The sequence below is a fragment of the Protopterus annectens genome, chromosome 7.part0 (genome assembly GCF_019279795.1).
Source record: "Protopterus annectens isolate FY-2018-M chromosome 7.part0, PAN1.0, whole genome shotgun sequence".
Classification (NCBI taxonomy): Eukaryota; Metazoa; Chordata; order Ceratodontiformes; family Protopteridae; genus Protopterus; species Protopterus annectens.
Window position 1 is genome coordinate 1,709,091,180 of NC_056739.1, and position 13,754 is coordinate 1,709,104,933.

A 13,754-nucleotide genomic window follows, 5' to 3' on the forward strand; every position below is an offset into this window, starting at 1 on the left:
GCATCGACGTGTACTTTATGATGTATAAGTCCAGCATTCTTTAATGCGTGCAATTTTCAGTAACTTTCCAGAAAATACGTAGGATTTTATGGGGGACACGGGACACGCTGAGAAACAACCAGCTAGATTAAGTTAAGTAGAGATAGAATAGGTAAGTGTCTCCATTGTTTTTTCTGTTTGATTTTTTTGGGCCACGGGGCAAGGCACTGAAGGCTAGTAATACAAATTTAGACATTTCTGGCTACTAAGCTGGAAATAAAATGACTGTCACTCAGAAAAGCGAAACATGAAATAAAACTATAGTAAGTTGTGAACAGCGATACATTTCCCTCAAAGAAAACATAAGTGCACGTGAGAATAGAACGCCCACAACCGGCGACTTTCTCGTTCTCTGTCAGCGTAGTGCACGAGCTAAGTTGCAACAGCAATGGCCGCGAGTGGAGTTTTTAGAGCTGGTCTTTTCAATCACAAAGTTGCAATTGTAACTGGAGGAGCAACTGGCATAGGAAGAGCGATTACAGCTGACTTACTTCAGTTAGGTTAGCCGATATTATTTCACAACTTATTGATTATGAAATATCAGGTGTCCTAAAGAAAATGGTGATGTGCTAATATTGATTACATTAATATGTTTAAAACCAGTAGTCCTTACACGGGTCAGTTTTATTATATTGTGACTGCTGAAGATTATGCTTTGTATGTAAGTTAACGTCTTTGACTGCCCAGTTTATTGCTGGACCATTTCGTCAGAGCTCACGAACTTTGAAACGAAGGTTGCCATCTCCGAGTCTCATATTGGTTGTTAGAACTGCAGACCTTTAGTGCATGCACGTACCTCTCGACTGTGTTTTGCAGAATGTGCCTGATTGATTTTGTCGACATCTTTGCTCAGCCCTTCTAATTCCTTTTTTTTTCTGGTAACGGTGAGGACTACAGTCTGTCATCAGCGAGTTTCCTATTTTCTCATATTTAAACCAAAGAATTGCATATATCCCATGTGCCTCTGTTACAGGAGGTCACTCATTGTAAGTTCTAGCTTGGCTGGAGTTTTCATTTAGTTTTTACTGATTATTTTATCATATTTAGAAAACGGTCATTAGATCAATACCTCGCGTTTAGCTCTGCGTGGGTGTACCGCTAGTGATTGACATGAAAAAATGGGCGGGAATGGCTAATGAGTGACAGGCATGCTAATTTGCAAGTGACGCAATGCATGTATACCTGTAAACTTTAGAATATTCACGCACGATAGCAACTTCGTGCCCGTATAGCAGCCTTTACTGATATGCCAATTCCATGTTACTAGTACTACACATATGGAATGCAATCTTAAGCATAAGGTGACTATTTTTTTCACTTTGCTTTTACCGGGGGCAGCCCCCCTGCACGCCCCTTGTGGGGGCGTTGCGCCTCCATCCCCAAATCCTCGCTAATTAGGGTTGCCACCTTTTCAAATGCCCAAAGTGGGACATGTTTGGTACAAACATCAGATTTTGCAGGGCGAAACATACCCATGGCCTGTACAAAGGACAGAACTTCAGTTTTTTGCCTAAATAAAAGCTTATTCTTGTAGCATTTTATTTTTTTATTTTATTTATTTTATTTTACATTTGTTGACCGGGCTAGTTTATTTGGATATATGTCCATTTTCAGTAGAGGCCCGGGGAGAAAAGCTCCAGTAATTAAACACATTATATGAAGATAGACAATACAAATAGTAATGTGTAAAATGAGGGCTAATTAATACACATTTTACATAAAAAGTCATGGTAAATACAAAGTAAAATAGGCAAATGTGTTAAGAAAGAAAACTTAATTTTTTTTTTTTTTGAGTATTACATCAGACTGTGTGCATGTCATTAAGGGAGAGCTAACAAGGCTATAAGGAGCAGAGATTGCAGGAATTTAGGAGGTAGAGAGGACAGGGAGGTAAAAAAGGAAGTTAATCTGGGTTGGTACAGGAGCAAAGCCAGTGATTATTGAGATGAGTTTAGGTATTTATTCTGTTTCTTATAACATTTAGGTGTTTCAGATACAGCGTTTTATGTATCTATTACATAAAATATAGTGAATAACTTTGTCCTAAAATCTCAGGACACTTGCCATTTTTTCAATTTTTTTGCAGGACACAACTGCCCAAAGAGGTACTGTCCCTCGTAAAATGGGACAGGTTGTAACCCTATCGCTAATTCAATATACCAACTGCGATGTCCCACTACATTGAGGAAGAGGGTACGATTAGTGAGGACAGAGTCAGTGCTTTCTTAACTGTTGCTATTTCGGGACTTAATTGTTGATAGCCACGGTGCAATCCTCATTCACCTGACCTGCTACCAGCACAGCAATGAGCAGTTGTTAACACTTGCATTTCTCGTTCTTGACTTGTCTTTCCCCTATCCTGCATCCATCAGTTAGTTGTAGTTAGTTATACAAAGCTGACCCTGAAAGCCAACAAAAGCCATGGGAACTCAAACAAAATAAGACACGTGCACCACTCCTAACAGGGAAAAGTTATTCTGCCTCTGTGTTCACTGTATGCCAGCCAACCCGGAATGAAGTTGGTAAAGTAGACAATTTGTTTTTAATGTATACACTGATGAAAACTGCAACTGGTATGTACTTGGTAAAGGGTGCAACCATAATATGACAACTAGCTTGTTTTACTAGGAAGATCGGTATTTAAAAAAAAAAAAAAAAAAAAAGCTGTTAGACAAAGGAACTGAAAACACTGGCCATTCCTGTCATTACAAGAAATAATGCTGAATTCGGTTTGAGAAGAACAGAGAAAATAAAAGTTTCAGGTAATGCACACTGCTTCTAGCAAATAGTGTATATCCTTCATATTTAAAGTTCTTGTGTACTTCTTCCACAGTCTTCTTTCCTACTGCTCCGCATATTTCCTTTAATCCTTGCCAGCCAGTAATCCTTGCAGGAGATTGCTGCAAGGGTCTTAACCACAAGCTTCTACTTCTATCTGCTTCTCCCATCACTGTCAAATATGTTATGTTTTTTGAGGAGTTGCTTTCAAGGATTTATTCTCTGATTATTTCCTTACTTTGTGTTGAGACTGTGAAACTTCAACAACTTTATAATGAATATTCATGCGGAGCACAAACTGAAAAAAAAATGTATTCATGAGTGCTCACTGCTCTGATGTTGCAGTGATCCCGGGTGTTGGGCGGGGCTTGCTACTGCACATCCAGGGGGCTAATACACTTCAACAAAGCCTTTAATTATGCCAGAAGTACTAAAGTAATACTGATAGAATAACAGTTTTTTTATAAACGTACGATTTTTGGGTTTAATATTAGAACAGCACCTCCCAGGATGTGTAGTAGCATCTCCCACCCTAACCACGCCTCCAGGCCGACAATTCCTGGCTGACTGTTAAATCTACTGAATATTCATTTCTCTGCCTAAATGAATATTGATGAATGCATTCATCAAAAGGACAGCAGAGGAATGGTGCTTGAAATATAGCAACTGGTGGATGTGGGATAGAGGAATGAGAAATGCAAGCATAACTACTGCTATTAGCAGGTCAGCAGAATGAGAAACCGTGAATGAGAAGTGCACGCGTCGTGGCTATCAACAATTAAGTCCTGAAATAGTAACAGTTAAGAAACCACTGAATCTGCCCTCACTAAATGTACCCTCGTTCTCAATGTAGTGGGATATCACAGTTGGTATATTGAATTAGCAGGGGTATGGGGATGCCTTTCCCCCTGCAAAAGCAAAGAGAAAATCTAATGATTACTTTCTGCTTAAGTTTGCATTTGATATGCATAGTAAGATGGAACTGGCTCATTCACTAAAGGCTGCTTTACGGGCATGAAGTTGATATCCTGCGTGAAAGTTTACCGGAATACATGCATTGCATCACATGCAAATTGGCATGCCTGTCAGTCATCGGCCTTTCTGTGCCCATTTCCCCTGTCAGTCACTAGCGACACACCCACATCTGCACAGAACTAAACTTGTGGTATTGTTCTAATAGATCGTTTTGGCTTTGTTGAAGTGTATTAACCCCCCCGGATGCACAGTAGCAAGCCCCGCATCCTGCAAGGATTAAGGGCTGGCAAGGATTAAAGGAAATAGGGGTGCAGGTTGACAGCAACCTTTCCTTTGACCACCACATTGCCACTGTGATCAGAAAGTCCTTCTATGTGGCACATCTCATTACTAAGGGTTTTGTATCCAGGAAGAAATAGGTTATCATCTCTCTCTACTCTTTCCTCATTAGACCAATCATTGAGTATAAGGCCTCATTTGGTATGTACCTCACTAGACACCTGCAACAGCTGGAGAGGCCAAAGAAGTACCTCATGAAGAGGATCCTAGGCAATAAACACATGTCCTACACGGACAGACTCAAAAGACTCCAGCTAATCTCTGTCTCATATCATCTACTTTGAGGCGATCTCTGCTTGACTTAGAAAGACATGTCTGACCCAGCTCTGTTAGAAATGCTACATGTACAGAAATCAAAATCCCTCCACACCACATGTTCCAGAGACCTCAACCTCATTACCACATTCAACAGAACATGCTGGAGTGACAAGTTCCTCACCTAGAGACTGCCCATGCTCTGGAATAGACTTCCCATACATGAGCACCTCGCTGTCCCTCTTCAAGAGAAATCCTGATGAATGGATGGGTAATAGAAAGTTCTCCCCAGGGATCACTCTAGTGTCTCTACTTGATAGAGGCACTGGGAGCTAATGTCTGGTGGCATGATGCCAGGGCACTTCTGTGGGCTAGCCTTGTAAAGGCTCCAGGGCAATTAGCCTAGTACACACCTATGAAACCTATATGTGGAGCAGTAGGAAAGAAGACTGTGGAAGAAGTACACAAGAACTTTAAATATGAAGGATATACACTATTTGCTAGAAGCAGTGTACAATGTCTGAAACCTTTCTTTTTTCTGTTCTCCTTAAACCAAATTCAGCATTTTTTCTTGTAATGACAGACAGAATGGCCAGTGTTTTCAGTTGTTCCTTTGTCTAACATATATTTTTTAAATACCGATCTTCCTAGTAAAAACAAGCTATTTGTCAGATTATAGTTGTATCCTTTACCAAGTACATACCAGTTGTTTTCATCATTCGGTGCATACGTTGAAAACAGAAGGTTATCGATTGATTCTCCAGTTTACCAAATTCATTCAGGGTTGCCTGGCATACAGTGAGCACAGAGGCAGAATAACTTGCCCTGTTAGGAGTGGTACAGTATCACATTCCCTTGAACGTTACACATTGTCTTATTTTGTTTTGAGTTCCCATAGCTTTTGGTGGCTTTCATGGTCAGCTTTGTATATGTTACTGTACTGTTTTTCTTTTGGTGGATATCAGGAATGGTTAAAGTAATTGCCTAGATGGTCTTTTATTTGCTTGTTAATGAGATCACTAATTCTTTTGTTAGCTTTAGTGATTGATGTTGTTTGGCCGCCCAAAATACAGCTTTTTACTTTTATATTCTCCGTAAGCAGGCAAGTAATAAAAGTTACATCAATAAAAGTTATTTGTGAAATACTGACTACCTTTTTTCATATACCCATGAAGTATGCTAATCATGAAGCAATGTATGCATGATGTCACCAACAAATTGGCATGCGGTGTCAATCATGCTTTATTAGCATATCACATCACTGGCTTCTGGCTTGTCAATCACACAGGCCACACCCATTCCTGCACAAAACAGCCGTGGGGTTAATACACTTCAACAAAGCCTAATTAAATACTTCCACCACCCCCTCTCCACGCATAAATGGCCGTGGTCTTTGTGATTGACATGGCAAATGTCCATTATGTCATATGCAAATGATGGATGATTGACTTGCAGATTTGCCAATGACATCATGCATCTATTGGTTGTCTAGTAACACAAAATGACAACGTGTGATTTGTGAATGCCTGCTGAGACTGAGAGAGTCTCCAGAGCCAAATGGCTTAAATGCTATAGGTGTTAAATGTAACTTCTAAGAAATTCTCCTTTGCTGTAGGGCAGTGTCTCTCTTTAAGAAAAGATATATTGGTTTGTATTTCAATTCCACTTTTTTCTATCCTGTTTTGGAAATGGGTCTGTTTATAAATAAAGTGCATAATGCTTTGTGTGTGTGTGTGTGTGTGTTTGTGTGTGTGTGTGTGTTTGTGTGTGTGTGTGTGTGTGTGTGTGTGTGTGTGTGTGTGTGTGTGTGTGTGTGTGTGTGTGTGTGTGTGTGTGTGTGTGTGTGTGTGTGTGTGTTAGAAAATTCAGTTTAAGTCTTTTTTAAACAGAGTTCTTCAGAAGAATGCTTGTGCATCATTTCTGCTCAGATTTATTGCTTCCTCTCAATGCTAACATAATGCTGAAGGACAGGAATGTGTGTGGCTTGTTATTGTAATATTTCCCTCTGGTTTATTTTTTACAGTAGTTCTCTTGCTTGTTATTTTAATATATTCCACAGGTTTGCTTTTACAGTAGTCTCTCTTTTCCCCCTTTGGGCTTCTTGTACACTTTCTGCCCCTAATTGCAGACATGTGCCTCCTACTGCACAACCACAGCTATTTGCACTGCTGTTTGTATAATTAAGAATGGCATATTTCTGTTACTACATTTTATACCACAAGCAAAACTCCAAAAAACTTGAAAACACAAAATCACTAAAAAACTAGAACAACTACTCCAAACCAAGACCAAAAGACACGGACACCAGAAGTTAGCGCTTTCATTCACTTTAATATGCTGTGAACTTCAGCAGAAAAACATTCTAACCACCCTAAGACAGCATTTAAATACTTAAATTAGCAGACGCATGACTGAATAATCTTATTTAAAAAGAAAGCTCATTTTTGTAATGTAAAAAAATACATACAAAAATCCATACAATGAAATTAGTAATTATAGAAGTAGAAAAAGTAATTAAAAAGTTTTTTGTACATTCTAATGAATATCATAAAATAAAGTTTAAAAAAACTTTAAAGCTTAGTCTGCTAAAAGCATTTAATATTAATGGTGTCATTAAGTCCTGGTGCAATATCTGCACCCAAGTAAATTTTCTGTAGAGATTCTTTGCATTCTAACCAGGTTTTGTAATCACCCGAAAAGGTTTCTTTACTCACAGTGTCTATCATTGAGAAAACAAACTTTTTGAAATCAATACAAATACCAGCATGTTTTGCCAAAGCATTAGTTTGTTCTTTTTTCTTGATTGCTAAAATATGTTCATAAATACGTCTCTTTAGACACCTAGTAGTCTTTCCTGTGTAATAACTTGGACAGGATAAACATTGTGCAACATATACTACCATTTCACTTTGACAAGTGTAATATCCTTTAGCCCAAGAAGTTCTTTTTATGTAACTAAATTCCACTGTTGACTTGTTACTGATGTACCTACACTGTCTACAAGAATAACTACCTTTTTTCTGAATAAATGCACTTTTTTATCAGTTTTGTTGTTGCAACCCTGTTCTAATAGACTGTTAATGTTTGTAATTTTTTGTAGGTAAACAGAGGTCGCAGTCCTATAATCTTGGCTAAATCTGTTACCTAGTACAATTTTCCAATTGTCAACTATAATTTTTCTAATTGTCCACATCTCATTAACTATAGGAAGTGGAAATGAACAGGTAAACTGTTGTTCAATACTAATTAAGTATTTAAATGCTGTTTTATGGTGGTTAGAATGTTTTTCTGATGAAGTTCACAGCATATTAAAGTGAATGAAAGCGCTAACTTCTGGTGTCCTTGTCTTTTGGTCTTGGTTTGGAGCAGTTTTTCTAGTTTTTTAGTGATTTCGTGTCTTTTCAAGTTTTTTGGAGTTTTGCTTTTCGTTTAAGATGGACTCTGACCCTCACCATGGAAGGCAATTCACAGGACACATTGCTTAATCTATCCACCCATCCAGTACTGGACAACTTTCTTCTTTTTCTGAGCAAATTACAGCTATTACAATTGCCATCACTAGAGGGCTCGAAGGAGCAGGTGGATCCCAGGCAGTTTCTGACAACACTTCTGGCTCCACTAGCCAGCAACGTAACTTGGTGAATGTACCCAACGTGATTCCAGCTGAAGATACTCCAGTTGAATCAACACCAGTGCTCAACAACAACGTTTTGCAACATGTCTTTTAAACTCATGCTAATCCTTTTGCCGACATTGCAAACTTGTCAAACAGCGAGTCAGTAAGTACTGATAACTTAAACAGCGTTGCCGAGCAAAGTAAATATAAAAAACTTATTTTTGACTTTGAGAAATTAACTCTTAAATATGTTATGCTTAGTACTGATAACTTAAACAGCGTTGCCGAGCAAAGTAAATATAAAAAACTTATTTTTGACTTTGAGAAATTAACTCTTAAATATGTTATGCTTAATGTTGAAATAAGCTATTTTGGTGAATGTATCAGACATAAGTGTGTTCCGCAAGGCTTTCGGTTCAATAAATTTCTGAACTGTGTGAATACTGGGGGCGTACTAAACAGTCAACTTGTTGAGTTGTTCAACGAATCCACTATTAATATGATGTGGATTCTGGTTGAACACTACCAGAAACAGATGGAAGAAGTAAAAGTCGCCATGGGTGACTTGGATGCGAAAATCAAGAACTTTTCTTGTTTTAAATTGCTTAACCATTTGTTTTGTGGTGTTGCCGCTAAAGCAGATAGATAAAGGGCAGCAATTGTAACAAGAAAACAGGGTAAATTAAGAAGAGATGTGTCGGCTTATGCTGACAACAGTGCCTACGCAGTTTGTAGTTTGAATAATTGTGTGTTTGTTTAATTTTAAATAATGTTAACAATGTACATTAAGTTGTAGGAGATGTATTGGAAGTTACAGCTGAAAGAAATTTTACCAATAACAACAGTATGGGTAACACCACAGTCACGGAACGTGCAGTGGACCAAGGTAGTAACAATATTGTCAATGTCACTAACAACAACACTATTCAAAATCAGGGGGCCAATATTCCAGCTGTTGAAGGTTCTGTGTCTGTAAATAATATGGGCCCTTTTTTAGTGGACCAACAAGGGAACAAGAAAACACCAATGTGGTCCAAAACAGTACAGGACAAAGGGAGGGGAAAGGCAGGAACAAGAAAAAGTGGTAGTTGGCAAAGAAAACTCCCATTATGGTATTGAAATTGTGAATCTTTCTCATATGTGTTTACCATCACAGGCATGTGAAGCTTTGAAAAAAGGTTTATCATTTATACCAGCAAATTCTTTTAATCTAGCCAAAGTTATTGTGGACTTTAGATTGTTCCTTAGAAAATTGAATTTGAGTTAGATTGTTCCTTAGAAAATTAATTTGAGTTATGTCATGCAGGATGTTAACATAGATAACTAGGCTAATGTCTCCCAAATGCCTAAAAAATGTAGTACTTATAATCCACCATTGCTAGGAACTTTGCAGGTCTTCCAAAACATGTGTGAATCTAGCTTTAGACAGTAATAACCTGACAACAAGGTTCACAATTTGACTGATTTGGAAGAAAAAGCACTCAAAAGTATGTACACTAACACCCAGGTAAGGGTTATGAGAGCAGATAAAAGGGGAAAATTGTTATTATGGATACAAAAGACTATATTGCAGCTATGGAAGAAATGTTAAAAGACAATGACACATACCAGAGGGTAGAGTTTTCCACTATTAAAAATAGTTATTTGAAATTGGACACCTTACTGTTTGACATGTTTTGTCAAGGGGAAATAGATTACCAAACTTATGCGTATTTACAAGTTGAATTTCCCAAAATGTCAGTACTCTTTGGTATTCCAAAGATACAGAAAAACAATGTTAATCCCCCTTTTAGACCAATTGTATCTGCAGCAAAGTCTAAGACAGAAACACTGTCCATCTGGTTGGATTTCCTTTTAAATCCTGTGATGCAGGCTTCGAAACATTACCTGAAAGATTCATGGCATTTATTAGAAATTCTAAGGGACTTTAGATCACCAGATAGTACTTTTGTTTTTGCTTCTTTGGATGTAGTTTCTCTTTACACCTGCATTGATCAGGAAGTAGGCTTGGAATTTTTAAGAGAATACTTAACTACAAACACTGATTTTGATAATTCAAAGATTACTACTGTTTGTGCACTAATGGAGCTTGTTCTTTACAATATTTTTTTCAAATTCAATGAACAACTGTACAAACAGACATCAGGAGTAGCTATGGGGGCTACAGTTGCCTTGGCTTTTGCTAACCTTGTGATGGCGAATTGGGAAACCAAGTTTCTTATTAAGCGCAGGTTGTTTGATAGGACACTGATATATCGCCATTACATTGATGATCTCTTTTTTTTCTTTGGCAAGGTAGCTATGAAGATTTTGAAATGCTAGTTTCTGACTTAATTCCACTGACTTTATAAAGTTCACCATCAGTGGTTTTGGTTGTAGTCTTAATTTTTTTGGATTTAAATTTGACATTTGATTTTCAGTCCAAGAAGTTTATTAGTAGCATTTACAGAAAGCCAGTGTTTGCTAATCCAGTATCTACATAGGGACAGCCTCCACCCCCCATATGAAAAATGGTGTTGTTAAAGGACAACTAATTAGACTTAGTAGATTAACTACATCAGACAATGACTTTATAAAAGAAATGGAGATTTTGAGAACTTTATTTGAGGCTAGAGGTTATGACAGATTATGGCTGAAGCAAATAGAAAATGAAGTTCTAAAGTTAAGAGATGGCAAGGCAAGTCCAATTTTGAGAGGTAATACCCAATTTGAAGCATTGACCATTCTAAGAATTTGAACAACAGTTTTACCTGTACATTTCCACTTCCTATAGTTAATGAGATGTGGACTATTAGAAAAATTATAGTTGACAATTAGAAAATTGTACTAGGTAACATAGATTTAGCCAAGATTATAGAACTGTGACCTCTGTTTACCTACAAAAAAGTTACAAACATTAAGAGTCTATTAGAACAGGGTTGCAACAACAAAACTGATACAAAAAGTGCACTAATTCAGAAAAAAGGTAGTTATTCTTGTAATTCTTGTAGACAGTGTAGGTACATCAGTAACACATCTTCAGTGGAATTTAGTTACATAAAAAGAACTTTTTGGGCTAAAGGATGTCAAAGTGAAATGGTAGTTTATGTTGCACAATGTTTATCCTGTCCAAGTTATTACATAGGAAAGACTACTAGGTGTCTAAAGAGACGTATTTATGAACATCCTTTAGCAATCAAGAAAAAAGAACAAACTAATGCTTTGGCAAAACATGCTGGTATTTGTATTGATTTCAAAAAGTTTGTTTTCTCAGTGATAGACACTGTGAGGAAACCTTTTCGGGTGATTACAAAACCTGGTTAGAATGCAAAGAATCTCTATGGCAAATTTACTTGGGTGCAGATATTGCACCAGGTCTTAATGACACCATTAATATTAAATGCTTTTTGCAGACTAAGCTTTAAAGTTTTTTAAAACTTTGTTTTATGATATTCATTAGAATGTACAAAAAACTTTTTAATTACTTTTTCTACTTCTATAATTACTAATTTCATTGTATGGATTTTTGTATGTATTTTTTTACATTTACAAAAATTAGCTTTCTTTTTAAATAAGATTATTCAGTCATGTGACTGCTAATTAAGTATTTAAATGCTGTCTTAGGGTGGTTAGAATGTTTTTCTGCTGAAGTTCACAGCATATTAAAGTGAATGAAAGCGCTAACTTCTGGTGTCCGTGTCTTTTGGTCTTGGTTTTTACATTTTATACCATATTCATGTCATACCATAAACCTATTTGGGTAAGTGACAACAGTTGTAATTTTCTGTGCTTTGTTTAGTTTTAGTGATATTATATATTTTATCAGTGTTATATGTATATAAACCGTCTAATTCACTTAGTTAGGCTGCACTGACCTGCCAAATACTTGATGAATATTGATGAGGCTAGTGAGGACTTAACCATGAATGTTCATAAATATTTGTACACCATTATCGGGTGTTAGGTCATGAGTGGGGATTTGGTACTGGGCATGGGATGGGATACAAAGATTCATGATAACCATGCCTCCCCCATTACCTACATGAACAATGTCTGTTATGTTTTTCATCCCCAAGCACAATTTTTATCTCTCTCTCTCTCTCTCTCTTTATTTTGTGGGGAGGGTAGTTGTGTTCGCATACCTCTCAACTATCCAAATTTTTGCAAACTATCCAAATCTTTGCATCTTATTTTTTGTCTGTTTCCCATAAAATTTGCAGTTTTCTGCCAAATAACTTAGGATTGAAGTCACCAAATAATGACCTACATTTTCTGACTTCACATCCTTCAGAAGATGCTTGCTAATGCAAAACATGTTATTCTAGCAACTGTATAAATTGTCATTAATTAAATATATTCTGTAGACTGAATTGGAACCATTAGTTGATTGGTGCTAATTTTTTTTTTATCAGTGCATTTAAATGTGGTTTTTACTGCACTTTTTATTCTGATGAAGTCTTTGGACGAAAATGTTAAATCTCCGTGAATAAATACAATTATTTTATCGTGGTGTTTCTACTGCCTTCCATTGAATGTTTGTTTTTTGTTGCAACTTTACAAGTTTGCAATGTTTAAAATCTCTCTTCTGATTTTGGGCTGCACTTCCCCATTACTTTTGGCTTTGTCCAGATTTGTTGCACTTAGAAATTTAGAGGTAATCCTGAGTGTTCTGTAGTACTATTTTTCTGTAAGTATCACCTGGTTTATTTGCATTAGCTGCTGTAAATCAAGGTACTGACTTGAACTGCTGGGGTAATAAAGCAGTCTTTTGCATTAGCTGTTGTAAATCAACGGGATCACGTCAGTTGCTCTGCTAGATAGGGGTCCAGGGAAGTAAGTAGTGTTGGAAGAAATAGCCAGGGAATTGTTATGGCTAGGCTTGTATAGGCCCTAGAGCCGATTATAGTACCAACCTATGAACATACTGACTTGAACTGCTGGGGTGATAAAGCAGTCTGTGAAAAAACAAACTTATTACAAGTATGATGTGAGGTATTGCCAGCTATGCTAGGAGGAGTAGGGCAGTGGATGTGTAACATATGGCAGCATTCCTAGCTGGAGTTTTGTGAAGAATTATATGTCATTTGTATGTCTAACTGATTTGTACAGATGCATATGTTAATGTATTTGTAAAGTTGCTTGTGTTAAACATGCATCAACAGTGGGTCCTGCTGGACAGAAAAGAGATGTACATGTATGTCAGACAGTCTTATTAAAACTGATTAAATGAATGTACTGTAACAGAGGGCACTGGAAGAGAAGAGGTTAATCTCAGTCCAGCTTTGAAAAATAGTTTGAAATTAAATTATCTGGTTTAGGCCATAAAGATTGTATCTTACAGTTCTGATTGCAGCCAGAGACAAAATGCCTGTAAAACCAAGGACTAGGAATCATGCTATATTGTCCTTAGCAGTGAACTAATTGCTACCCTAGAAGGGTGGAAGTGTTGAAATAGTTTTATGGCTTCTAGAAACTCTAACATATCTTAGCAAAGCTCTATCTGTGTGTATGGTATAACACATATGTACAAGATTCTGGTTCATTTTCTAGTAAGGGGGGTGTAGGATGGAAACCAGAAGTCAGATGACCAGATGCAAGTGATGTCATTCTGTAATCCAGCACTGAAATGATGTTTTGATGAAGTCTCAGTGCAGTCTGTTTTTGAAACCTGACAAAGAAGGATCCCTCACCCACTTCATCTTGCCTTGCTTTAGTAAGTAACCAGGGAATAGTAAGTCTCTAGATTAGATTAGTCAGGAAAATATAGTGAGAT

The 13,754-nt window shown here is 37.1% G+C and overlaps 1 protein-coding gene across 1 annotated transcript in view; it reads left to right on the top strand.

Annotated features, from left to right (window-relative positions):
• The first annotated feature begins 378 nt into the window (after positions 1-378).
• PECR (peroxisomal trans-2-enoyl-CoA reductase) overlaps positions 379-13,754 on the top strand; it is a 360,488-nt gene continuing 347,112 nt past the window's right edge. Inside the window, exon 1 of the mRNA XM_044078241.1 lies at positions 379-539. Within this exon, the coding sequence (XP_043934176.1) occupies positions 428-539 (112 nt within the window). The 5' untranslated portion in view covers positions 379-427. The remainder of the gene's footprint in view (positions 540-13,754) is intronic.